Source organism: Colius striatus, chromosome 1, assembly GCF_028858725.1.
Source record: "Colius striatus isolate bColStr4 chromosome 1, bColStr4.1.hap1, whole genome shotgun sequence".
Lineage (NCBI taxonomy): Eukaryota > Metazoa > Chordata > Aves > Coliiformes > Coliidae > Colius > Colius striatus.
In genome coordinates, this window is record NC_084759.1 from 134,551,873 (window position 1) to 134,579,715 (window position 27,843).

General features: G+C 41.0%; 2 protein-coding genes across 10 annotated transcripts in view; one reads left to right on the forward strand and one right to left on the reverse strand.

The window, feature by feature from the left end:
- Nucleotides 1-27,843, forward strand: part of TM7SF3 (transmembrane 7 superfamily member 3) — a 29,538-nt gene that overhangs the window by 561 nt on the left and 1,134 nt on the right. Inside the window, exons 1-12 of one of the 7 annotated variants that reach the window (XR_009819810.1) lie at nt 1,203-1,394; nt 7,789-7,943; nt 10,230-10,380; nt 10,775-10,895; nt 11,676-11,847; nt 12,874-13,051; nt 14,237-14,323; nt 14,728-14,808; nt 15,512-15,664; nt 16,780-16,877; nt 17,164-17,326; nt 17,798-18,770. Coding sequence is in view for 6 of the 7 variants with exons in the window: in XM_010200030.2 (XP_010198332.1) it covers nt 1,325-1,394; nt 7,789-7,943; nt 10,230-10,380; nt 10,775-10,895; nt 11,676-11,847; nt 12,874-13,051; nt 14,237-14,323; nt 14,728-14,808; nt 15,512-15,664; nt 16,780-16,877; nt 17,164-17,326; nt 17,798-18,060 (1,692 nt within the window). In the remaining variant the exon portion in view is untranslated. Of the gene's footprint in view, nt 1-1,202; nt 1,395-7,788; nt 7,944-10,229; nt 10,381-10,774; nt 10,896-11,675; nt 11,848-12,873; nt 13,052-14,236; nt 14,324-14,727; nt 14,809-15,511; nt 15,665-16,779; nt 16,878-17,163; nt 17,327-17,797; nt 20,035-27,843 lie in introns of those variants that run through there. The other 6 variants (XM_010200030.2, XM_062008654.1, XM_062008676.1 and 3 more) reach the window with 6 other exon arrangements.
- Nucleotides 981-27,843, reverse strand: part of FGFR1OP2 (FGFR1 oncogene partner 2) — a 37,309-nt gene continuing 10,446 nt past the window's right edge. The window contains exon 7 of one of the 3 annotated variants that reach the window (XM_062008699.1): nt 981-1,654. In XM_062008699.1, coding sequence (XP_061864683.1) covers nt 1,448-1,654 — 207 coding nt within the window. In that variant the 3' untranslated portion in view covers nt 981-1,447. Of the gene's footprint in view, nt 1,655-25,067; nt 27,662-27,843 lie in introns of those variants that run through there. The other 2 variants (XM_062008691.1, XM_062008708.1) reach the window with 2 other exon arrangements.

A 27,843-nucleotide genomic window follows, 5' to 3' on the forward strand; every position in this document is an offset into this window, starting at 1 on the left:
GTATTGAGCTAATGGTCATTCAGCACCTAAATCCATTCCCTCTGAAAGCCAGACACGGTATGGGCCTTTTCACAGTCAGGGAGCTCTCCTGATGACCTCCAGCCTTCACAACTGACAGCCAGCCTGGTGGCCAGGCTGGACTTTAGGAAACACCTGCAAGCACCAGGCAGGTGGGACAAGAGACCTGGAAAGGTCCTGTGCTCCCTGCTTTCAGGTTTAATGAGACACAACCATGTGACCTGCTCTTGTGTCAGCCATACTATGGCTTCATGGAGGCAGATGGGCTGGAGACCTTCAGAAGCTTCTTCTGGCTAACTTGCAGAGGTGCTGTGGGTACACCCACTCAGCTGCAATGTGTATGTCATAAGACTCTTTTGACACTTGTTACCCTCTGCTATGACACAAGCTAATCTGACAAGAGTGTTTTTCTGATGGTCTAGTTTTGCTGCATACAAACTGGGACATGGAGTTGCTCCGTGTTCCTATGTTAAAAACCCAAGTCACAAACTACTATGCTGTGGATCAAAACCCACTGTATGTTTTTAAGGGGCTTATGTTAGAGCTGTTATTGAAGACAACAAGTTCGTTCTTGGATTTCCATGAGCGGGATTTATGCTGGACTGAGCCTGGAATAAGTTAGCTTTATAACACAAGACAAACCTCTCGCAGGCACCATTTGTCCATGACTGAAAGCCACATGTGAGCAGTGTGTGAATGCTGGGCTGTGAATAAACAGTGACTGAGAGGAGAGGTCAGCTATGACAATAGCATACACTAAACACACTTTTAGCATCTCATGGATTTTGACTTACGGAAACCTCATTGAGCAGAACAAAACTACACCTCAGCAAACTAGATAACCTGACAGAGAAAAGCTGCCTTTCTAAACGTAGCAGGCAAAGGCACGGAGAAGGAAGTACATCCATTTATTTGAAATAGGGATAGGCATGGATTGGCAGCCATCTATCTCCGTGTTCTTCTTGTGCCAGACTGACAACCTTCCGTTTGCATTTTTAACCAGAAAGTGTATCGAAACGAGCTAGGAGAGGGGGAAAAAAATTAAACAGAGCAGGGGCGGTCGTACGAGGCTTGGGAGGATAAAAGCCGCCTTGAGAGGGACAGCGGTGGCCGTTACCTCAGTCTTTCTGGCGCAGGTGGGTGAGGGGCGCTGGCGCGAACGGCGTCGCGGCGGGCGGGGCCTGTGAGGCGGTGCAGAGCCCGCCTTCGTGGGCGCTACCCCGCCTTACAGACCCCGCCCGGCCTGAGTCCCACCTCACCGCTCTGGCTCGCTCTCCGCTTCATCTCCCCTTCCCTCCGCAGCTCCATGGCGTTCACCCATTGCGGCGTGGTACTCCTGGGGCTCCTGGGGGTCCTGAGCCATGGCAACGCCTCAGGTGAGTACGGTGCGGGAAGGAAGGGGGACAGATACTATAGGCCGTGGCCGCCATTAGGCTGCTGAGGGGCCAGAGAAGCCTGGTTTGTCGGGGAGAAGGAGTTTTTGGCCAGGTCGATGACTATCAGACAAGGGGCTTGTTGCCAGGAGAGACCAGGAGAGCATTTTGGGAGTGTCTCGCGCGGCGGCGGGGCGACTTGCTGATGTCTGGAGGGTTGAGCGTGAGTGAAGATCAAAGCGAAGATGGAACTGTCTGCGGAGCTGAAGGAGTTTTATAGATTCATGGTTATCATAATATTTGATGTGACCAAGAAGAACCCGTTCCCCTACCCCCCCCCCGCTTTTTTTCCTTGTGATTTCATCTTTTTACAGCTTAATAGCATGAACACCATCAATTTAACTCTTACATGGATGTGCTGCACTAATTTTAACTGTTGTAGGAATATAGTATAGGCTGATGAGGCTGATGTATTCCTTCTAAGGAAACAAGGTGGCATTCACTACCTGTGAGTTTATACAAGAAAAAGAACAAAGTTAATAGCAGGAGGTTGCAGGATGGTTTTTGACTACATTTATTGTGGATTCCCAACACCCTGCAAATTGTGTTGGCAGTCCCTTGTCCCTATAAAACTAAGGAAATCGACTATACTCTTTAGAACTTGGAGCTTGGTTCCTAAAATTACTTCTTGGCCATGCTGATGTAATCTGACTTTATTTGGCACAGTTTTGAGTGTGGGTTTTTTTGTAATTCCTCTGTGTTTCTGCGTGTGCCTAAAATAGGCCTCCAGAGGTAAGTTTATTATAATGAGTACGGTTTATGAAGATTTAGCAGTCACTTTCTTCTGGTTAAACTCTCACCTATTCAAATAAATGAAATAAAATTATCAGTTTCCTCTCAGAGATAAGCAAACAATTCTTTACATTCAGGCTGATGAAAGCCTTATCATCTTAGTTTTTGTTTATTTTTAAGTTTGCCTCTAACGAAGCTTAATTGTCCAAAATGAGAAATCTACTCTTGAGATACTTTGCAACTCTGAATGACATTGCCCTGAATCAGTCTCAAGAGTGGAAGGCTTCTTTCCCCACCCCCCCTGAACTCTCCTGTCCAAGATGTTAGTGAAAAGCCAAGTGTTTCAGGCTTGCAGGCCCCAGAAGCTTCTACTTGGCACCTGATAGTGGAAAGTAGGTCTGAGAAGGAAGGTTTGGTGTTCTCATATCTTAATTTTTACATTAAAATATGCTGAAAAGCAGTTTGTCTCCTGAACTTGATTGCAAATGAGTCATGTGTTGAGTTTTCTGTTTTCAGTATGTAAAAAGGCAAAATGAATATGGGTCTAAGCTAACTACTTTGCCTTGAAGCAGTCTGTTGCTGTATTTCCTTGCAAAATTGAAGGGGGAAGGGAGAAAGTGTTTTCCACATGAAAAGCTCATAAGCTATGTAATTTGTGTACCAATGTGTGATCATTAGGCCCTTTAAACAAGGACACTTGCTTAATAGTTCACTTATTTGTCTTGTGGTTATTCAGTCTTGGACATGCAGGTTTGCAGTGATGGTCTCTGCTGTTTTCTAATACTAGAAGTTCCTACATCATTTTGAAAGTGCTGATAAGTAAAATACTATTGGCCTGTACTACTCTCTGAGGTTCTGATGGACAGCATCTCTTCAAACTTTGTATTTGTGCAGAATTGTTTTATTTTGGGACTAACCAAATAAGGGTTGAAGTTAGCAAAATAAAATGAGATAGACTTTTGCTCTGCTTTCTTCCGCTGCTGTGAGGTGAGTGGAGGCATTATGAGGATAGGAGCTCACCTCTGTTTATATATCATCAAGTGGCAAAAAGATGGCTAGAGATGCCATCTTGTTACCTTTCAAGGAGCTTCACCTTCATGAAGTAGAAGTGTAACTGGCCTTGTTTGCTACATCCAAATGAGGTTGCTTAGTGTTGGAAAACCTAAAGTGAATTTAGTGTAATCAGAATTGGTCAATGCCCACCTCAGAAAGGGGGCTTATCTGCATGAGCTGAGTTTGTGCTAGCTGTTTAGTCTATACAGAGAAAAAAAATTCAGACTAGGAGGTTGACACAGACTAATTCAGCTACCTGAATGTACTGGACAGCTGGTCCCTTGCATCTTGATGCATTATTGCCCAGACATGCAAGTGACATCTTAATCAACAGTGACTAAGGCCAGGTCTTCCATGTTCTGACTGATTATCAAAGTGGATTAGTAAAGCTGTAGGCAGGTGAGGTGAGTACTTCTTCCCTCACTTTTCAGAATGTAGACACTCTCATTACTTCTAACTTAATGAACAGAATAGTCTTCTGGAATGGGAAAAGTACAGTTGGTGATAGTGCCACAGGATGTGGCTATCGTCAAACTGTGCTTTAAGCATGAGTCTTGGTACACATGCAATTGAAGTTTAGAAGCTTACATACATCTGGCTTCTTTTTGAGGTGAGATGAATGTTGTTTTTATTTGGGGTTTTACTACTGTGGGGAGACACGGACCTAGTAGCAGGACTCTGCTATGCATTTGTGTAGGCATGGTCTTTCAGATCTGGTAGAATATGGCTGTTGCCTTTATTCTGTTAGATTTTTCTGTCATGTTTTCCATACTCAAACTGGTTTTCAGTGAGCTTGCATTTCATCTCCATTAAATGTCTTCATGTGACTATTTCTTGACATCTTCCCCATGCTGGAAGGTGGTTCTTACCTCTTAAAGCTTACATAAGTTATTTGCATATCCACTGTAAATTTGTTGATATGAAATAGAAATACATTTTCTCTGACTGTGGAGAACTTCTTTGAGACAGGTGTAATATTTGAATATGGCTCTGCAGGTAAAGATTGTTTCTCTATGGGCAGCAGTAGTGTTTCTTTAGTTGTCTGAATTCATGGAAATTGGATTTATAGATGTCATCAAGAACCTTTTGTGGTTAACTGGTTATTGGTGATGGAGATTGACACTTGATTCTTGAAGCCGGAAATGTGGTTTCTTAAAGCATCAAATGAACTGAGTGCTTGGTACTGAATAAGCAGAATGGAAACCATTCAAACTGAGTGGTGCTTGTGTGGGAAACTGAGTGGTGCTTGTGTGGGAAACTGCGTGTCACAGGGAACAGATAACAGATGCTGAGCCTCTGTGGAGTTGATTACCTTGTTGCATAGAGTTAGGAATAATGACTTTTGATCTCAGAAGGGCTCAGAGAGGTTCAATTCCTTTGCTGTCTTTACAAATTTTACCATTCATGGGGGAAAAAAGATATAATGCAGAGTGATGGAGTAGACTGTTGTCCACCTCTTTGTCAGATATTTTATATGCTGGACTATGTGTGCTCCTGTTTTGTATTGATACTAGTGTAACGAGTAATACACACTCAATACTCCATCTTTGCTTTGTTCTTGTTCAGTTTCAGCAATGCTGACTTCCTTTAATCATATTTTCAGTTGATAGTCTCTGTAATAGTTCTTTTTTTTTTTTGTATCTAGCATGAAACTACTCTGAAGTGCAGTGACTATCATATTTCTCCCTACAAGGTGGGGAAGAGGGGATAGCCTGGCACCTTAAAGTGTGTTTCCAGACCTTTACTATTTAAAGTGAGTGAAGCAATAAAAAAATATTGTGATGCTTGTCTTCTGTTCCTAGCTCTGTTGTTGACTTACTGGGTCAACTACCTCACTTCTGTGGTGATGTTCTCTTTGCTGTATGTGCTGCCAAACCTGCAGTCCTGTTTGATGTGTTACTTCAGTGAGATCAAGCTCACCAAAGGAGCAGCTTGCATGCTGTGGCCAGTGCTACCTGTTCATGGAGGTTTTGGTATCTGTCCTTCAAATCGTTGACAACACTGAAATATGTGTAGCTCAGCCTAGTGTCTGTCTGAGAACTTGCAGTGGCATTAAGCCTGATAAATTGTGAATTGGTAAATTTGTCTTGCTCTCCATGTTCCTCTTCTGTCTCGGTGCACCACCAGTGACTCATTCAAATGACAGAAAAAGAGAAGGTTGGAAAGGTGCTGTGGTGCTGTAGTTTGTGGCCATGTATCAGTTGCTTTTCCAGCAAACTTCTTAGAAGATTCTGCTGCTCTGCAGCACTTGTGAACTCTTCTTTTAGTCATCTTTCAAGCCTGGCCAGAAGTTGGTTCCAGGAGCCTGTGAACAAGCTAAAAAATAATCATCTGATGGATGTAGCCGTTCTTGTTCTTCAAACTAAATACATACTCTTCTGTCCAGACTTTGGTTTAAAATATGCCATACACACTGTTTTAGGAGCAATTATGCAAACAGTGAAGCAGTGTAAAACACTGTGCCTTAACTTACCATGCTAATTAAACTTGAGAGAGTGCCTCTGACATGTAGAGTCTCATGATCATGTTGAAGCAGTGGCTGCTTGTCTTGCTGACAAATCTGTTCTTATTTATGTGGAGGCCTTGGGGTGCAAGTACAGAGTAGAGATGAGAAGCAAGACAGAGCAATGCAGTTTTTTTCCACTTGACATACTGCACAGAGAAGCTGTATATGGTTTCAGATTTCTCATTAAAAGAATGTCTAAGTGTGGATATCTTGTCATTCAGAAAACTGGTCATATAGATCAAAGTAAAATATTTTTCCTGCATACTCAACTTTCACTCCAAATTTGAGTCCATAGATGTACAGTCTGTGCCTTTTGAATGCTTTTCCTGAGCATTCATACTGCTAGTTGCATTTCTAGTAGAACTTAAGAGTTAAGGAGGAAAGAGGCCTTGTGAAAGGGAGGTTATCTGAATACCGCTCAAAGCCTCTGTCAGAAACTGAAGAAAAGACAAAGCTGTTTTGTAGCACTAATTTTACATTAATTACTGTTTGAAAACTTGGAGCAGAAACTTTTTTCCTACCTTAACTTGAACTGCAGATGATGGGACAGAAAAATAGACAGGCTTTTTTTTTTCTGTTTTTTTCCTTCTAGATGGTTTATGATCTCCATATTTCAGCTGGGGTTTCGCTGATGCCTAAGTATTGGTATTAACTGCATTTTGGGACTAAGCATGTAAAGGTTGAAGTTAGCAAGATAAAATGAGTTAGACTTTTCTTCTGCTTTCTTCCTCAGCTGGTGAGGTGAGTGGAAGAGTCATAAAGGTAGGAGCTCACCTCTGCTTATATATCATCAAGAGGCAAAAAGATGGCTAAAGATGCCAGTTTCTGGCAGGAGAGAGTGAAGAATAACACGAAAGGAGTTAAAGTACTAGGTATGGTTTCAGATGAGAAGACTATATCCCTTCTATTTTTTGAATAGGAGACCACCAGAATTGTCAACAACAATGCATGTAGTATGGTGCTGTTGATTACTTCTTTTGGAGTACTAGATGATATCAACCCTTTACACTAGAAGAGACAATTCTAATTGAGGAAGTACTGTATACGTGTTTAGGCTTGATAAGTTTTAGCTCTGCTGGACTACTGTGTGTGTGTGCAAGGGAGTTCAGGGAAAAACCTGAAAGTCATTTTGCATGCTCTGGAAGCATCTCTTCTGCCTGCTAACCACCAGGAAAAGAGAATCTTGTCACTTCCGCTCAGCTGTTTCTCTTTCCTTCCTTGAAGTCCCTTGTCACTCAAGAGCCCAGCACAGGGGAAAAAACCAGGCTTTCTTGCTGGACTTGAATGATGAACCACAGCTGACTCTCAAAGAATCTTATATCCTAGGTCATGTGCTTCTCTTTAAATTGAAATGACAGTGGATCATGGGATTATGATCATCATAAGAAGAAATAGTCTTGTTTGTGTCTTGGAAAAATGAGTCTGATTTTTTTCTTTTAATTAAAAAAATCAGGTTGTAGCAGTTCTAATAAAGAATAATGTTGGGAACAAGACATGAAGTAGCTGCAAGTCGGAAAGTATACACTTGTGAGTTTACAAATTGGACTCTGCACTGTTGAAGCTGACTCCAACTCCTATAGACTGGGAACTCACTCAAAGTTGAAAAAGTATAGTGCACTTTGTCTGGCTAATATAAGCATACTCACCTGTATGTGCTAATGAGCAAGTAGTCCTTGGTATCCTCTCATATTTGCTCTACCGAGTGCTACTTGCTGTTGGTTGCAGTAGCTGCTTAGCTGCAGCTGGGGTCTGTTGCTGAAAGCTCAGCTGTATCAAACAGCTCCTGGCAGGGAGTCCTGCCCTATGTGCTTAGGTGAATGCCGAGCTGCACTGCAGGTTCTCTAGCTGTACCTGCTCTTGTAGGTATAGCTCTGTGTATAGTAGCCTCTGAAAACTTAATACAGCTTATAGGATGAGTAGCATAAAACAACAGCCAGCTCTGTTCCCAACTGACTAATACTGGACTACTAGAAGCTTCCAGGCTCCCCTTGGTAATTGATTCCTTCTGGACAAAATAAAATAAGTTTTCCTTTCTTTGTAATGCAGGTCTTCTTGAGCTCTCCTTGGGAAAATTCAGAAATGTGCTGCTTAACCAGACCAATCCAGTGGAAGCTGTTATCAGAAACATTGCAAGCAACGTGACTGTCATTATTTTTCAGGTGCATGCCCAGCAAAGTGATGTGGTGATATCTTTTGATAAGGTATGATAAGAGTGTCACTTCCATTTTTAAGTGTTACTTTTCTTTCAGCAAAGGTGTTGGCTCTAGTACATGTAGGAATATAGCAGTGAAGCTGTATAAATACTGTGAATATCTTACCTTATCTTGGACAATATTATTTTAGCTACAGAAGCCCTTTCTTGTACCTACAAGTCATAACTCTGTTTTGGTGGACTGAATGCTAAAGGAATTTTACAGCTTGCTGGAAAATGTTTCAAGGCTCTGTTCTTGGTCGAAGTTGTGCTTTTGACATGTGACTGCTGACTACTATCCATTGGCTTGTCAAATTAAAAACAGATTCAGGATAAGTATTTGACCAGATACCTTGTACACTAAACTTGATCACTTTGTGGTGTTCGGTGGTTTGCTGTTTATATGGTTTGGATCTAGCCACTACAGATATGATGTCCTGTTATCCCAGCTCCTTGTCCTGAATTGAATTCTCCTTTGGTGGCACATAGAGAAATTCCTCCATAATACTCCAGTGAAGGCTGCAACTTGTAGCCAACAATATAAGCATGCCTACTGCTTGTCATGGTCTAACCCCAGCCAGTAGCTAAGTACCACATAGCTGCTTGCTTGTTCCACCCACCCCAGTGGGATGGGGAGGAGAAACAAAAGAAAGTAAAACTCATGCATTGAGATAAGAACAGTTTGCTAACTGAAATGAAATATAATAATAATAATACATAATACATAATAATGGTAATGAAAAGTAGCGTAACAAAAAATGTTTTAAAAAACCCCAAACAAGTGATGTACAATGCACTTGCTCACCACCTGTTGACCAAAGCATGAACAGCCATCTGTTCCTCCCTGCCAGCTCTGCCCTGTTCATGTACTGGCCATGACATTCTATGGCATGGAATAGCCCTGCAGGTGGTTGGGGTCAGCTGTCCTGGCCATGGTCCCTCCCAGCTTCTTGTGCACACTCACTGGCAGGGCGGAGGGAGAAGCAGGAAAGGCCTTGACACTGTGCAAGTGCTACTGGGCAATAACCAAAACATCCCCATGTTATCAACACTGTTCTCAGCACAAATCCAAAACAGCCCCGTACCAGTTACCAGGAAGAAAACTAACTACCCCAGATGAAATTAGGACACTGCTATACAGTTTTGTCCCATAATTGAGATGCAATCTAAAATATCTTCTTTTAAAAATTTTCTTAGCAGAACACAGTATTTTAGCAGAACACAGACTAAGATGAAGGTAGAAGATGGAGATCTGACAGCTGCCATCCAACTTCCCTCTCCTCATCAGTATTTTCCAAATGCAAATATACTGAATGACAAGCAGCATCCTAGAAAGCACAGGAGATGAATAACCTGTGACATAACTCACTCAGTCATCTTTGTACCGGTGAAGTATCTAGATTACAGGGCTAAGCCATTACTGTTACATCTATTCAGTCTTTGATTATCACCAGTAGAATCTTGTGCTGTTGATTCTGACCCTCTTTGCGTTCCTGGGCCTTACCAGGCCAAGGTAAGCAATGCATAAATATGGCTATACTGCTTTTAGGACTGGTTTGCCTCTGGAAATATAAAGCTGAACCAGACCTTAAAGCCTGCCAGGTCCAAAGTGCTTTCTTACAGTGTTATCTCAGATAACTTCTTGGAAAAAAGCACTTGAACAAAACTTGTCTTGCTTAAAAATAGTTTTGACTGCAAGTCAATTGGTTATTCTAGCCAGCCACATGAATGTGACAGTCCTATTGCTGCCTGATCTTTCCTCAAGACCCCTGTTTCTGAAATGGGTGGTAGTTGTGGTCGTTGGATCAGTAGCTGACCTGACCCCAAACACTTTTCTCTAGTATGGCTGGTGTTAAGCCAGCTGCCATACAGTTGTCTCCATTCTGGTGGATATAGTGAGATGTCCTTTAGTAACATAACACAAGTTTTTGTGAGAGATATTCCAGTCATTTTACACCTTTGCTAGTCTGTGCAGCAGATGACTTCAACTAGCTAGACTTCTCTGTGATTTGCTTATGACTATTCACTCTTTAGTAGTCTCAAATGTATTGCTGGGGTAAGCCTGAACTAGGCGTTGTGTGGTGTCAGAGGCCACTTCCTTTTTTCCAGCTCTTTTTTTCCATCTTCCTTTTTTACTAGCTAGCTAAGGGCTGAATGTCTCATCTGTGGCACCTGACACTGAAATGTGTGCCCTGCAGGTTTGTAGTAGGAATGTGACTCCTGTGCAAGACATGAAACTGTGGTGGAAATCTTCTCAAAAAGAGCTTGCTTGTTTATATAATTTGTTTCTGTTCAGAATCCATCTGTGAACAGCTCAGGAACTGGAGTAGACAAAGGACTGGTTTCCATCCTTCGGCCTCAACAGACCATATGTACATGGTATCTTCAGTCGCTGGATGCTAGCCAGGTGCTCAGCACAGCTATCTCTATCCCCTATATGGAGAAAGGTACATTCTCACTGCTTCTTAAAGGATACCAGCTCTATTTAATACAAAGTTAACTGTGCAGTGAAGTGTTGACCTTTCAGAGGTGCTAGGCTTTGATGGCACAAATGTATGAAAATGACAGAAATTGTTTTAAAATGGGCTGAAGAAATTCCATGTCACTGCTGAATTGGAAGTTGTGTGTGGGTTGTGCTGTATAGTCTTGTCATGACTTCAGTCTTAAGAGTAGAAAACTACTGTGTATGAGGGCTTAGACTGTGGTGAAACTACTTGAGTTATCTGAAGGACTAGAACCTGACAATTTTATGCGCTCAGTAAACAGACTATGCCTATGCATTTTTCTTGCTGTGTATAGAGGGAAGTGACAACTACTAAAGCTATCTTTTCTGTGTTCTAGATCCTATTCCTGGTGGCTGCAATCTAGAGTTTGACTTGGAAGTGGATCCAAATATTTACCTAGACTATACACTGGTTGATATACACATCAAGTTTGCCCCTGCAAACTTGGGATATACCAGGTGTGTGGAAAAACTTGAGTGCACTGAGCAACACCTCCCTTGTCCTGTACTTAGTCAAGGTCATAAAATAAGATTCTGCTGGGAAGGCTGACTGGGTAGCTGATGACAAATCCTGTTTGCCACAAGAAACAGAAATAAATGGGGAAATGAGGAGGGAGAAAGATAATAGAGGCATAATAGTTGAGTTGTATCTTGTGGGAGAGGTTACACAACTTCAGATATGCAAGTGGTCAGCACATACTGGTTCTTCTCATTCCTCATAATGACATAATCTGCTTGAGAAGCAGTTATGTATTATAGAAAATTTTGTTCTTTTGCTGGTGCTGAAGCATGATAATGACCTAGAGTTTTGTTTAATATTGAGATTTCAACTTTGAAGGCATTATTTCTTGAGTGATGCCTGGTGTCATAGAGGATAGGCAGAGAATGAGGAAGATTGTGTTCAGAGCTGTAGATATAACATACTTGGAAAAACAAACAGTGAACCTGTTCTTTCTTGTGACCTCTTGCAATTCTTAGGCAAGTTCCTTATGGTAACTCATAGAAAGCTCCTGGAAGTGTAAAGGCAGGTACCAGCACAGACACTACCTGTGTCAGGGTAGTTCGACATGGTAGTGCTGTAGTCTCTACTCTCAAACATTTACAGTCTAGATTTGAATTAGTTGATGGTGTTAATTTCTAAAGAGCAGAAGCCAAATACTGTCAAGGTAACTTTTTAAAACCAATGGTAAGATCTGGAGGCTTGTGTGGGACACATAGCTGATCTCTCTTTAATTGTAGAGGAGCAAACCCACCATCCTGTGATTCAGGGACTGGTCAGAGCTCCAGATGGCGTCTACATTATGATGTCTACCAGTACTTCTTACCAGAGAATGACCTTTCAGAGATGGTACTCATGAATCACATACGGAAGATGTCCGAGGTGCAAAGTATCAAAGCTAATGGCTTTAAAGTAAGTCTGAAGTGTTGGTGTACAAGGCAAGGGGTAGTGGCACTCTCTTTTCTCCTCCCCTGTGCTTATCATCCTGGAGTGGTGACATAAGCAAGCTGCTGATGCCTCAGGCTTCTTGTATGTATCTGGGATTTCTGGCTAGGGAACATCCAGTGAGTGATGTATGTGAATGGGCAACCACTCTCTCCTGGGATAGAGGTGGCTCATCAGCACAACCTGAAATGTGGCAGAATTGAGGCTTCTTGCCATAGGCTCTGAAATTAGGTAGATTTTAGTGACTGATCTGTGACACATTTTCTGACTTGCAGTGTTTTCTTAATGAAACAAACTCTCATATCAGTCTCTTCCTGCATGCTGAATACTCCATCAGTGGCATTGAGGCCAGCTTGCCTATAGCAATACTGCCCCTGAGTGCCTGTAAAACCCAAAGTTAAGCTAGTTCTGACAGATTGATAGTCTCCTACAATGCCTGGGTACTGGCCTCCTCACATCCTGAGAAATGGGAGGGAATACAAGGGTGAGGAGAGTATAGTGGAACTAGACTAGAAACAGGTCACATTTGGAGTGTCAAAAAGAGATCTGGTATATGCAAGAGCAAACACTTGCTGTGTGTTTGTCTACCCCTCTGCAAAGAGATAGGAAGGGACAGAGAGAGAAGAATCTAGGTTGTCATGACCTGTCTGGCCTTGCTAGGGAGTAGAATGGTAGCCTTGCCTGCTTCAGAGACCAGATCTAGGTTAGTACACTAACAGGGGAACTGAACTAGGTTCTCAACTAGGGAGGAGCAAAACATGAGTGAGAGAATCATCTCCCCTGTCAGAAACACAGTAATATTGGAGGAAGTGTAATCTGTCCTGTAAGCTTTCAATGCTTCAGTTAGTAATACTGAGAGGGTTCAGAGTAAGAGAGCTCTAGCCTTCAGTTCTTGCTGATAATCTTTGAGCTGCTCCTTCAGCTATATGGACATAGCAATGTGCCAACAGTGACAGGCAGTTCCTTGCAATAAAACATTCTCTGTTGTTCCAGATGCTTACGCTGACAACTGATGACAAGACCAATGTCTATTTTTCCTCACTTCCTGGACAAGGTGTGATCTACAATGTCATAGTATGGGATCCTCTTTGGAATACTTCTGCTGCATACATACCTGTGCATACATATGCCTGCAGCTTTGCTGACCTGGTGGCTAACTGCTCTTCCCTCAGTAAGTTGGGACTTGCCAACTTGTTGCAAGATGGTTGTGCTCTTGTTTACACTAGATACATTTTGTTTCTTTATAACAGAGTCTAGTCTTGAGAAATTCTAGAGTAATGAAAACAGAAGGATGCTGAGGAGAGCTACTAGGAATTGGAGATTTAACTTGAGGTTTAATATGGGGCCTGCAAATATATAGATTTCAGCTCTTTTGTGACATTCTAGCTTTTTCCATTTTAATTGAATGCATAGTCTTAAATCACTTGTAGAACTATAGATGCTACATGTGAAACTGAGCTAAAAAATATGAACTAAATCAGGGTCCAGCCTGATTTTTGTAACTATTCTGGTGCTAACAGGAATCATAACTTAAAAGTAATTTAAAAGGAGGTAGTGACCTAAAGTAAGCATGAAGATAATGCCAGCATAGTGAAATGACTATGAAGTCATGCTACTTTGTACAAAGCTATATAACAACAGAATTTGAGCAGAAGATGAGCAAAGCTGCCACTGCTGTTATGACTGTGGAAGGGACAAGAATAATGGGTAGAATATGGTTCATAAAGTAAGTTTTATTCTCGTGATTGTTTTCTCATATACTGTAACACAAGTAACTTGTCAAACTTGGTGTTGTCTTATGACATGAGGCAAATGATCTAGGCTTAACCCTTTTCTCTAGTGATGGACTAGAAAAATGTGGCTAAGTTGTTTTAAATAGCAGCAAGTATTTTGCCTAGGAGACAGAGATGAGACACGTCCTTTCTGTTGCATAGAGGGTATATTAAAGGGAGGCTATGGTGAAGGCTGCAGTAGTGAATACTGTAGCTGCTGTCTGGGTCACTAATCCTGTAGCACCAGTTTTTATAGAGGATTGGATGTCACTACTTTTTTTAAAGCTGAGTAGAGAATTTTCAGGTAAAGCTATATCAGTATTACAAGCAGCAAGTTACAGCTACTGAACTATTAAAGAAGCTTGAATCTTTACAATGAGGAGGAAGCTCTTGATAATCAGGTCGGGACTGCTTCAGTATTCTGTTGGAGATTCTATAAAGATAGTGGTTACTTCAAGGCACTGCAAATCAGCTCAGGTTATGTGTCTGAAAAAAGTGGCAGATACTAAGTTATCAGTCGGCTTAGTCTCATTGTTTGAGCTACTAGCTGCAATGCTCTAGTAACCCTTTCTTTCTCCTTGTAGGCAAACTCTCTACGAAAATATTTTTCACTGCTTTCGCTGTTCTTGGTCTCTTCACTTGCTTCTTTGGTCACAGATTCTGGAAAACTGGTATTGAATGTTGTTGTTGTCTTTCTCATAAGTCTAACTGGAATTTCATAAATGTAACTTGTAACAGTGGTGTTATAAGATTCTCTTCATAGTGATTACATGCCAATTAGGTCCACTGCTTTGCTTTTACAGATCCAGAGCTTTTAAGCTCTGGTATGCAAAGAACAGAAGCAGAACTAGGGTGCATGCTGAGAAATAAAAATATAAAAATGTCATTTTTTGACTATTTGAAGTGCTTGAGAACTTTCCAGAACCAGATGTTGTCTGGCTTTCCTTTTGTGCTTCTCAACCAGTGAGCTGATATGCTCTTTCCTTGTAATGTGAAACTGTCTGGAAATGTACTGAAGTGGGCTTGATGTGAAGCGATATGACAGCTTACTATCTTTTTTTCCCTTCTTCCCTAGATTTATTCTTCATGGGCTTTGTATTTGCAGGATTCTTCTTCTTTGTATTCATTACAAGAGTAACTAGCCTTGGTTATGATGGTGAGTAGATGTGTCAGGACACACTGTGCTCTTCCCAAAGTATTGTTATGAATCCTTTTAAGTGAAATCTCACTTGCTGTTGGCCAGTCTTAGGAAGGACAGGAGAATGATACCTGAGTACTTGACCTGTGGTCTGATTACGATAATAGTCACATATGCAACAGAGTAACTTGCTTCTGACCTCAAATAGTGATACAGAATTAAGAGCGGCAACTATACAAGACAAATTTTAAGTATCTGTCCAAGGAAGATCCAGGTTTTTAGACACTCTGGAATTTTTCAACATACTTCCTATTTCATAATGGGTGGACCTAGTTTTGGGTCAAATCCAGATTTTATCTGTAAAATGAAGTGGAAGGTCAGCACGCTGCTTGTGAGACTGACAAGAATTAGTTCCGTTTGCCTTGATCTCATAGTTACTGTTTGATACATGTGCATTACCTCTTGCAACTGTAACTGCCCTGGGAACTCAAGGTTCTAATTTACATAGTAGCAAGACTTTAATTCCAATCCTGTGCCTCTCTTTCAGTAGCACACTCTCAGTTGCAGACTGCAGTCTGAGTGCATGGAGCAAGTACTGATCCTCTTGTTAGGCTTTCTTCAGAAAGCTTTAATTAGATAACAAAATCAAACATGTAAGTGAAGCTGCTGAATTACATTATTGCAGTTTTCAGAGTGGTGGAATTTCCCTTTTCTTTTTCAGAGCGTCTTATTTTGACAGCAGTAGCTGGAATTACAGGAGGGCTTTTCCTGGTTGCAAGCTGGTGGAGATTTGGCTCTGTCTTACTCTGTATGTTTATTATTGGACTCGTGCTGGGATTTCTCTTTTCATCAACAGTCTTCTTTACTCCACTAGGTATGCACAGAAATACTATCCTGCAAAGTGCTGGCCACTGAGTGATGTGTTCTTGCTGTATGACAGGGACACTGCAAGGGTCTAAGATGAATCCTACTGTCTAGTGTATCTTAGTGTGATGTTTCATTTTCCCTTTTCAGTGTTGGGAGGAATAGAGACATACCTGAAGCTCTTTCAGGTGTGCTGTGGTTAAAGCTACTTAGGCAATCTGCACTGGTGGGAAAAGGAAACTGATTATTCTGCAGGGAACTTGCTTAGGTAGGAAAAGCCTCATCTGCATGCCATTTTAGCAGTTCGTCATTTCACCAGCTCTGCTCCAGGCAAGCACTTCCTGTCTATCTTGTTCTCTATCCAGAACAAGTCACAGTAGAAAATCTGCAGCCTAACTCGGAGGCTTCAGGCAAAAAGGCACTGTGGATTAAGCTCTTGCTGTTACTTTCACCATACTGCAGTGCCAGGTTCTGGGACCACTGCACTGTAAGAGTCAAACTTGTGTTTTCCAGTCACCTGTGCTTGATTCAAGCCACAACTCTGTGATAATCAATGCAGTCCCTCATTGCTCTTTGTTAAAGTGAGATGGTGAATCTGTTGGGGGTCAGCTTGTCCCCATTGTTTACTTGACAGGCCTTAGAAAGCAGGGGTAGCAAAGAGTGTTTGAGTGACTTAATTACTCTTCTTAAGGCCAGATGACTTTGCTTTGTGGTGTTGTGATGGCTGCACTTGCTTAATACTCTATATGGGTTTATAATTTAGTTTGACTCTAGGCAACAAAAGGGCTTCTTATTGTGTGGAAGTACTCTGGTAGCTTTCATTCTTACCAGGTAAGTAACATGTACCTCATAAAAAGAAAATCTTTGTTTCACGTACAAAATCTGCTGTTGTGTGTTAGACTACAGGACCTATGCTCTTTTCTGTTCTTATTTTGAGTAACTGTGCTACAATGCATCTTAAATGACCAGCATTTGAGCTCCAGCTAAGCTTTTATCAATACCGTACCCTAGATATTTGAGAATGTACAGAATCTTTGGAGGAAAAAGCTCAGCCTCCCATCATTTGCAAGAAAATAAATGTTTTGCTAACTCATAAATTACTTGTGGCATGTGGTGTCTGTGCAGGAGACTACAGGGTCTTCCGTGATGATGTGGTGTTCTGGGTGACCTTCTCTTCTGTAGCCTTGATGATTCCAGTGCTTTTTGTTGGCTGTCCAAGAATTGTAAGTGATCTGTACTGTCACTTCAGGAGGAGGGAGGAAGGGGTGTCAGATTTTTTAATGCAAAATGTGAGATATGTATAGAAAACACAACTTCATGAAGCTTGCCACAGGACCAGCTCTAGGGAGTTCCTGTTCCAGCCCTACATGCAAAGGAATGCCTTTTCGTGGTATTACATGTAGCATCCACTAACATTTGCATTAAGTTGACTTTTGCTGTTTTAATGAGATGTCATAATAAAGAGTGTTTTATCAGCCTTATAAAGCTGTGTGTTTTCTCCCTCTCTAGCTGAACATCCTGGCCTCTGGAGTAGTAGGCTCTTACACAGTGATCCTAGCTATTGCTTGTTATATCTACACAAGTCTGGCTTATATCACATTAGATTTACTCAGAAGGATCCTCAATGATTACTTCAACAGAGCTTACACCAATGTGCCTTTTCAAACAAATGGTGAGTATTGCTCATAAGACTTTTTTTTTTTTAAAAAAACAAATACTGCCTCTTTGGTTCCATTGTAAATGGTGGGTGAGGTTAGGAAGGGATGAAAGAAGAACACAGTGAAAGAACACAGTAAGTACAGTGTGATATTTAACACCCAGATGATAAATTTTAGTCTTCCAAAAGAAACACTGAATAGATTGAAGAGCACCAGCCTTTCCAGCAGGTGTAATGTGATGGCGGCCTTTGTGAAAGGTGCTTCTCAGGCTTGGACTGCCACCTTGCTGATGAGTTTGCAAGAGCAGGCAGTCAAAAGGTCTAAACTGGTGACTTAACACACTCCATGGAGTTCCTCAAGGCATATGAGGATACAGACACTACTTTATATTCCTATCTGTTGCTAAACTGGTTCAGTGTTTGTGCTTGGGAAAGGAAGAAGCGTTCTGCTTTGATATAGGAATCTTTTTGTTTGCTCTCTTTCAGACTTCATCATCCTGTCAGTGTGGGCAATGCTGGCCCTCAGTGGGGTAACTGTGCAGCTTCGCCGAGAAAGAAGCGAAGTGCCCTTCCCCCCGCACCCCTATCTCACCTGGAAGCGGGAAAGGGAGCGCAGAAGCACCAATGTCTTAGATCCTAGCCATCATATCCCTCCCCTGAGAGAGAGGATCCATAACAAGCTCCTGCATATCAAAGACTTCTTTCAGAAAGAGCAGCCGGCTGGGGAGAGAACTCCACTGCTTCTGTAACCTGCTGAACAACTGATGGGAACAGTGAGGAAGAATCCAAGAGTGGTGAGATCACCAGCGAACCAGCCAGTGGTGCAGGATTTGCCACTGCTGATTTGTCCTGCTTAAGAGGATCATGTTTGCCCAGCTTGAAAGAGAAGTTATCTGTCTGGTACACTACATGCTGTTTTGTGACTTTTCTCAATGGCCTGCTGTAACATGTATGCCTAGCTGCAATATCTTGTACTAATGGTCAAGTACAGGTATTTATCTCATGGTGACCTAATTTGATGTTCAGTATAACACAACCCTTAGAAAGCAGCCTGTACAACACTGGTTCTTCCCTCACAATGTGGAAACCACTGCTGAAATATTGCCTGATTGGCTCTTGAAGGTGAGCAGTCTGGCAAATTGCGAGGGATGAGCAATAAAGACCATACACAGAAGGAGATCATCCAGTGGAACTGAAATACCACCTTCTAATAGAGGTACAAAATGTATGGCTGCAGACACAATTGTTTCCAAGAGGTATTACTGAACTTTGCAAGCTAAACTAAATGACTTGAACGTAAACTGCACTGAATTAACTATTCTAAGTAGGCACACTGGGGCTCAGGAAGTGGACCTGATCTGAGACAAGAAGACTCTCCCTTGCTTTTGGATGGGATGGTTCTGTAGCAAGCTGGTCATCTGGTCTCTGTGCAGAGATGACTGCTAAGAGGACACAAGAGGTTTGCTTCCTTGTTTTCTTTCTGAACAGCTTGTGTCTTGTTTCTGCTCTGGTATAATATCTTTTTTTTTTGTTTTGTTGGTGCTGATATAAAAGAAAAAACATTTAAATAAGTTCTTTGTAGCCAATGGCAGTTTTTTTCTTAAACTGGTTGAAACACTAACTGTTTCTATTTTTAATGAATCAGTCTTTTAATTTTGCTTTTAAGAGGTGAAAACAGTATCCAGCTAGTAAAATACTGACCAGGATCCTTGCTGACTGAATATATTCCTTCCCAATTTGGATTGCATCTGCCCAAAGCAGGCTGTAGTATGAGAATGGATACAGGATCACTCTTATGTTCAGTGAAGGACTGCAGTCTCATGTGATGGCTTTATTTACTTCCTTAAAACAAAACAAACAACCATTTTCAAAGAGCAAACCAGAGCATTGTGGGTTTGGGTCACATAATAAATGAACAAGCAGTCCTGAGGCTGGCCTTGATTTCTACCTGCCCTTGCTCCACTCATGCCCAGTCCTGGTCTTCACATTAACTATTTACTATTTAATGCATCTGTCATGCATTAAATGATGGTTGAATTCTTATATCCTCTATCTTGATACAAGTTATGGTGGTTCTTCCTTATTCTTCTCAATGCCTTTAAACTCTTAGTGTGAGCAGCACAGTGTGTTAGTCCTCGCTGTATGAAGGGGAATGGCTGTTCTGCTACGTGTATGGAACTACCCCTACCTTAGGTAGGGGGAACTTAAGTTCTCGACCACTACTTTAAATTCTTGGTACTAAGTACATAAAAAACAACTTTAGGGAAACTGGCAAAAGAACTTTATCTGGAGACTCAGTTGAAAGTTAAACCACTCTGGCAAGAGAAAGTAATTACTTCAAAATTATTCTATGTAGCAACCATTTTTCTTTAAGGAGTAAAAGCTTAATGACATAGTATCTGAGGTGACTGAGCTCATCTGATGTTGAAAGACAGAAATCCTGTGATTTCTTGGAGCTGGAACATTGGCTTCAAATAGCAGAGCAAGGCTGAAATTACTCAGTTTGAGTCCTGCTTCACGGTGCTGTTGTGTGGCACATGGGGGTAAATGAGGAGCTCTTTCCCTGCTGGCCTCTGGCAGGCTGATGCTGACTGCCCTTACCATGCTGGTACTGAGCACATCTTTGCTGTAGTGATGGCAAATAGCAAACACTTACTTACTCTACAAATGCTCTTAAACATGTTTACCATGGGGTTTTTATAACTACTGTGATTAACATTGTTAAAGAAAGAAGTTAAATTTTCTATGTCTTTTGTAATAAAGATGTCTTTTGAAAGAATATTGGAATGAAAGTGGTCTCTTTGAATTTAGTAATGCTTTTAAAACTTTGCCTTCTGCCTTTGGCATTGGATGGATAATTTGTTTTGAAAAAACACCTTAACCTCTGAAGGCATGAGGTAAGGGGGAGCTTAGCTAATCTATTGTGAAGATTTTCTATAGTTGCAGTAATACTCAGGCTGTGAGAGGGTGTTTATGAGGAAGAATGAGGTTCAAAGAGGCTGTTTTTTCTGTACATATCTTTGTTGGATGAGGTTCTAGAGGACAAAGAAATGGTTGTCATCTGCTTGTTGACTAGAAACTAGTCTACAAGATCATATAAGAAGTCCATGTCAGAATTGGGCTTTGAACTCTTTCTGAGATCCTGCCTTGAGGATTTAATATATTTATTTTTTTAATACTTCTGAGAGATGGCATGGGAATTTTCTTCCACATTCTGTAAGCCCTAATAACAGTGATAATAATAATCATAATACACCAGCTGATCCACTGGGGTGTTGATGGGGTAGTTTTTAAGACTTTTTTTGTGTACCCCATGAAGCCATTGCACAAGGAAGACTGGATCCTACCCTGCCATGTCTCTGTTCTGACTGCAGAATCTCTCATTTACTGCCTTGGTGAATTAGCTGTGCTCCCTGGTGATTTTCTGGCTTAAAATAATACTGTCTCACATTCCTGGGGAATCCAAGTCTAAGCTACGTTCTTCTAGGTGGCAATTCCCCTATAGAATCAAGTGTTTTGATGCTTCACAGAGCTGAAGCTTTCCAGACTCTGATGATAATGATCAACTTCCTCCTGCTGTAGGGAATTCTCCTGCCATAGTGGCTCCAGCACCCCTCTTTAACTGAGTTTTCTGAAGTCTTTGCTGCACTGTAGTAATGCTGCAATGATCACATCACAGTATTTCTTAGCTGCTTGCAGAGCATTCTGAGGTCTGCATGTGTTTCAGTCCTGCCTCAAGTAATCTCCATCAGAAACCCTCTTCTTCCTCCCTTGCCTCCATGGTAATTTCTCCTAGCAGTTCAACAAGTTGTGGCACAAGTGGACCTGGACACTGATCTTCTCAAAAAACAGTTCTTCCTTTGTTCTCATGTCTCCTTCCTCACCTTAAAGCCCACAATACAACCCACAAACAAAACCATCCTAGCCTGACTGCTACTTCAGGGAGTGCTAAATGTATAAGGCAGCTTGCCTATCGGCTGCCCCAAGCATTGGGAAAGCATGACTGAAAATCAAGACAAATCATGCTTTCCATAGATGTACTTCAGAGGAGAGGAAGACAAAATCTCACCTCTGCCTAGCCTTGTGTATTGATTTGGGAGCAGGTTTTGGGAAATTATAGCAGCAGTCCATAAAATACATGTTTCTCTGCCACCTCTGCAGTTACATGTCCTATGCAAGTGGTTTTCCTTCCTGGGAGCAACAACGTGGTACAGATCTTCCACCCTAATAGTCCATGCCAGAAACAGTATTGTTCTTCGGTCTTCTCAACTGGTTGGTAGAAATGTTGCCTAAGTCAGGTAGTAAAGCACTCAAAACGTTTTTTGGGGCGCAGCTGCTGAGTGTTTTGTAAAACATGTGCCAGAGGCCTCTGAGAGAAAGACTGGTTATGCTCAGCACCTCTGCCATTTGCGGCTGCAAGCCTGAGCAAAATGTAAACTTTGTGAAATGCCAGCCTGAAACAAAAACTCAGTCCTGTGAAATACACTAACTGGCTGACATCTTTCTGGTGTTGCTGTCAGAGAGACTTCAACATGACCTGGCTTATTTGGTGACTTGCCTTCAAGCTGTTTTGTTTTCTTATGTCCAGGGCACTTGGATGTTGCCAATGCTGTATGAAACTGTCCCAAGCAACTGGATACTAAAAGCAGAGGGTAAAGCAAGGTTGAGTTTAAAATTGCTTGAGAATCAAAATCCTGTCTTTACAGCACAGCCATCAGTAACTCTTCAAGGAGCTGGTTTTACTTTTAATTAGAGGGCAAGGACTGAACTTGGCTAATAGGTAGGTTGGAGTGGAAAAACTGCTGTTACTCCTAGCAGGGCCTTCTTTCCCCTTTCCCTAACTAGTGCTGAGTTACCCTTACTTAGCTTTTGCTTTTGTTTGCAATAGCAATGGAAATAAATGAGGCTTATTTGGTCCCCTCTTGTTATCTTTCTCTTACTCCAACCTGGAACATGCAACCAGGGCCTTCCCAAAGCCTCACTCTTTGAAGTTTTCACAGGTGCTTCTCACCCCACTGAGGCTCTTCAGAGCCTCTTTGTTTATCTGAAACTGCTTCTGAAAACCAGGAGGCCCCTCCTGAGAAAGCACTATGCCCCATCTTAAAATGTACACTTTTCACTTAAGTCTCTGAGCTTTTTATCTCTCTTCCTTTAGAAGCAGCAGCAGCTGCTGTAGGTTTGCCTTCTCTGTGGTACTTGTGATGGGCTTTGTAACTTTGGTTGGTTTATCCTGTGTATAGTCAGAATAAGAAACACTGAGCTTACAGTAACTGCTCTACAGAAAATAAGTACTTGTAAGCCTTAGGCCAGTGTGTTCTCACTCAGGGGCTGAGATGTTTTACTACAGCCCTTCCTATTTATTTGAATTTGGTCAGTATTCATCTGGTTTGATTGTCCCCTCCCACATGTTAGATTAGTAGGTTTAGTGCTTCAGTTTTCTTTAGAAACAGTAGTTCCAGTAACACTTCTGTCTGTTCAAGCAGACACTTGTTGTTCATAAGAGGTTTTTTTATTGATACCAAACCTTGTTTGCTAGCACATAGCTACAGGCAGACAGCTGTCTCCTCTCGAGTATGCAAAGCTTCATACTGTTTTTGCCCACTAGGGGAAGACAACTTCAAACAGAGCAATAAATTAGCTCATTTTTAAGGTGAGAGGAAGTGGCAGGAAAAAACATGGTTGCATCCAACTTGCCTGCCTGCTTCACAACTGGGTTTTCACAAGTCTGCCTTGTCAGAAAAAGCACCTGTTGCAATTTTTCCACATTATCCTCAGTGCCTTCTGGTGTAACAGCACATTATCTATTGTGCTCAAAAAGAGCAACATTCTTTTTTATCCTGAACACTTCAGTGGAGCAAAAAAAAATACATGCAGGAAGCAAAACCAGCACAGTGAGAGTGTATTGTGTGAGGCAGTTGCTGATTGCTTAAGCAGTAACTTACTAAGTTGAGTTGCATATGATGATTCAATTACTTAAGAAATGAAACGTTTGCTATGATCCTGAGCATAGCATTTGAAACCCAAAGACATGGATATGTGTGTCAGGTGAGATTTTTCTGAGCTTGGGAAGCAATAATGTTCTTGGATGTGACTGTGGGGCTGCAGGGGCTCCCACCAGGCCCGCTGCTGCTTCACAGGGTGGCTGGGGAAGGGAGGTGGTTGCAGACAGCAGGAATACCAGTACCTTTTCTCAGAGTTACTGAAATAAAATTTCTCTTACTTTGCAGCACAATTGAATATGTGGAAGTTCAGTTGCTTTTTTTTTATACTGGTCTGCTCAACTCCCGTCAGTAGGAAATTCAGGTGCATCATAAATGGAACGTGGGATGGGCAAAAGCGGGAAGTGACCTACACCAAATGTGTAGGTCATTTGTGATACCAAATGGCCCTGTGCTGCACACGGTGCTCCCAACACACCTCAGGGGTCCTGAAAAGGAGAGGTCTGCCCAGGGGTCCTCTGTCGGCATTATACAGGATCTACTTCTCTGCTCTTTATGCAATACTAACAGGCATTTTTTCAATGGTGCTCATTTTTGCATGTGTGCAAGGGAGTGCATAGATTCTTTTTCTGGGAGAATGAGGTGGTTTCGCTTGCACATCAAGTTAAATGGAATCCCTCTGAGACAAGGCCTTCTCTTACAATTATGTGGACACCATCATCTTTTTTCTCCTTTTTTGGCAGCGTGTTGCTTAGTGCTTCTTGCAGAACTTGAGTGTTACCAGCACTATGATATTGAAAATGCTAGTAAAGAAGTTGTTTGATGTTAAAACTTACTCCTCTACCACATTCTTCATTTCCAACTTAGGATTTCTTTTGTGCTCCAGTCTAATCTCCCCTGTGTCCCTGCCTTCAGCCTGTCCATCTGTGAACAGCACTGCAGTGTTCTGTTAGCCATTTAACTACCTGTTGTAGTGAGATACCCCAAAAGAAAGAACAAATGCACATTCTATGTTCAAATAGAAATTCTTTGGTTTTTAATCAGCAAAAAACCCCGAAAACTTCTTAAGCCAGGGTAAATCTTATTTTGGGTAGCTACAAGGGCATCTTAGTTAGTTAATATAATTCTTCATTAAAACTGTGCCATTAATTCTTTACTTCAACGTAGTCTAATCCCATGTGTATGTTAAAAAGTCAAAGTGACTGAAATCTTTTAGTTTTACAGAACAGCCCAATTTAGTTTCAAGTTGCCCTTCAACTCAGTTGAGTAGCTGCTACATGTATTTATGACTTGGCTTGACACATTACTTGACTTTAAAAATATAATTTACAGTATTGAAAACACTTCTGAGAAATCAGGGGAAGTGGAGAAAATGTTACATTGTCAGCTTATGGATGTAATCCACTGACATCTTCATGTACACATCACAAAGAATCAAGTCAAAGTGACTTTTCTTAAAAATTCACAGCTGTCACATCCTATCTGTAACAAAATATGTTTTGATCCAAAAAACAAACCCCAGTGGACTGCTTTTTGTTTATTTTTACTGCTCCTCTGTACTAGTAAACAGTTCCAGTGGTTCATTTGAAAGATGAGTAACTGTATGTGTGGAAGTCACTGTTAGTTTTTCAAGAGAAAATTAAGCCTTTCCAGAGGATTTTTTTTCTCTTGCTACATGAATAAAAGCATTAGAAATTGGCCTGCCTTGCCTTACAGTATAAAAAAAACCTGAGTAAATGGAAAAATGTCTCTCTTTTTTTTTCTCCTTTCATGTCACTAACAAGGCTCACTTCAGATTCAGTATCTTGAAACATCCATATTTTCAGTCAACTTTATTGATAAAATAAGTTTACTGTACAGTACACAATTCAAGCCATAAATTCTTTTCAAGCCATCTGCATTACAAAAATAACAGGTATGCAATGAAAAATAGTCACTCCACACACTGTGAAGGTTCTTTAAAATCCTAAAGTGATCAGGTCCAGGGAATGACAGGAGAGACATATCAAACGTGAAGACTAGGAGTAGATAAGTCACTTCTTTTTTTTAAGTTTACAAAAATAAACACTGATCAAGCATTATTTCATAATAGAGCAACCACAAAGAACGGCCATGGACTAACAACCCTTCTCTGGAAACTGTATTTGAAAGACAAACTAGAAAGTCATCCAGGACACTGCATTCAGCATTAAATGGATAGAAATGCCTCTGCTACCAGGAAATGGCTGAACTATGCTTCTAAAAGTAACAATCAATTGAACCCCAAATTTCTTCTAAGTTTGCAACAACAAAACACTCCATTAAAAAAAACAGATGTTGCTTCTGCTAAGTCACCAGCTTGCAAGCTACAGCAGAAATGTGAAACCTAAATTATAGGTTTCTGGCAAGGTTTTACAGATAATAATAACAGACAAGTATATTTTTATGACCCCAAAATTTTCCCCAAGATGTTTAGCAAGTTTGGAAATGTTTTTTTCTCCACACAAATGTCTTCAATATAATCTTATGCCTAGAAAAAACGCTTAAGATGCTCTGGAAAGAGAAGTAGCAGTTTCTCCATTTATAAAAAATGCTGTGAGAACTCGGAGAACTGGATTTATCTGTCCTTGCAACAGCATTTTCTACTATAGGTACTATTGAACTGAAGACATGCCTTGTCTCTGCTAAACACTCCTTTCCCAGGACTTGACTTGTTTCTCTTAAACAGAGATGCTGGACAGCAACTGACAGCAACAGAACAAAAATATTAAGCTCCCTATAAATTAGTTCTCTGGACAGTGAAAGTTCACCCTTAGACCTGTGGCACACTTATCGTGAACCTAGGGAAGCTGTACTGAGTCAAAGGAAGTTGTATTTAAAACTGACACCCCTAAAAGTACTTGATGTCCTTTCAGTTGTAACTGAGAATCAACTATTACTGAATCAAATTTTATTTCAGAATAGGAGTTCAAGTCATTTTGTTAGGTGAGCTATTAAACAGCCAAAATATTCAACTGTGGGGTGGCATTGGTAGATCTACAGTTCTTTGTGGTTGAAGGCTTTCACTCTGCTGCTTTTGAGTATGTTTCCCAAGTAAAGAATACCTTAATATGCTGCAAAAAGTGATGATATACATCACTAGAAGCATTCTCACTGCCTTGACTCAGAAGCAATAGTCTGACAAATCAAAGCCAAATATTAATTCTTTCAGCACCTCTTCACTAAAAGCCTGTCTTGAGCAGCACTTTTATTGTATCTGCATATCATAAAAGCTGCACTTTGATCTATAAAAGCTAATTCCTTTTCATTTCTGCAAGTATCTCAGGATTAAAAGCATGCAGTCTGTCAGTACAGCATATGGAATTTTTTCCTAATGCAAACATAACATGTACCTGAAACTTAACAAAAACCTTCCTGAGGACTAGTGTTTAAGAAAAAAATAAGAGTATTAATTGCAGGCATGCAGGCCAACTTTGCAATAGAACCTCTCACTCCTTCCCCCAACTACCTCTCTGCTGCCGTTTGGGTGCTTGCATATTGCATTTCCCTGTTATGAAGTTTGGGCAGGCAATTGGAGAAATAGACTGGACTAGTGTGGCTTCTTGCCTAGAGAGAACTGAACCTGCTTTTCTCTCATAAAAGTAAAAGCTAAGGCAGAATTTGATAATGCCACCTGTGCTCCAGAAAGCAATAAAGTGGGAAGCATTTCTTACATTTAAACAATTGACCCTGTATTTGAACAGGATGCCCCGTGGCTTAATGACAGAAATCTTATAAGTTTTATGCTGCCTGTGTACCCTTTTCCATTAAACAGAGTTGTTGCAAAAATGAGAATTTATGAAAAACTCACTAAAAAGAAAGTGTAATGTGGATTATACACAAGCCATATTCATAACCTACTGCTTTTAAGCCAGAGATTGGACTTTAAATCTTAACTTTATTACATAATAGGTGAATTGAAACTTTGTATGAGCAATTGTTTATACAAATTATGTGAAATCTTGTCCTTTATCTGTAAAACTCTTTCATAGAAAAATAATTCCCAATTCAGTAAGTCCATGAATCCATTTCCTACTGAAGTTAGATCTATGGTAATTAATCTGTCACTCAGGTTTTTGTAGAATATCACTTTTAGTTTCTCATAGCTTTTAGTTTTTCAGCATAACAGCTGCTAACCTGGCACTGAAGATGCATGAGCTTGCTGGTACCCTATTCAGTAACAAGTGCTTGACAAGTGACCCCTGATATTCCTTTTGTAAAGTGTGCAATTGAAGCTGGTTGACTTCCATAGTCCTTAGCTTTTCCTCAGGCTCAAATCACTGCTTGTTACTAATCCTGACAGAGATGTGCTCTCTGAGGCATCTTCTTTCTTGAGGTTCAGAAATGATTCTCTAGTTATTTGAAGAATTTCTCTTAAGCCTTTGTTTTCTTGCTATAACCAGAGAAAGGAAAAGGCATTTAACAGAACTCCAGGAAGAAATCAAGATAGCTCCATGAATAACCAACCCTCCCTTCTGCCCTGAAGTTACGTTTAAGGATTCAAATACTGATTTGCAACCAAGTAGTGCTATGTTATCTTCTAAAGCTAAGAACATTAGATTTCTGACCCTCTTT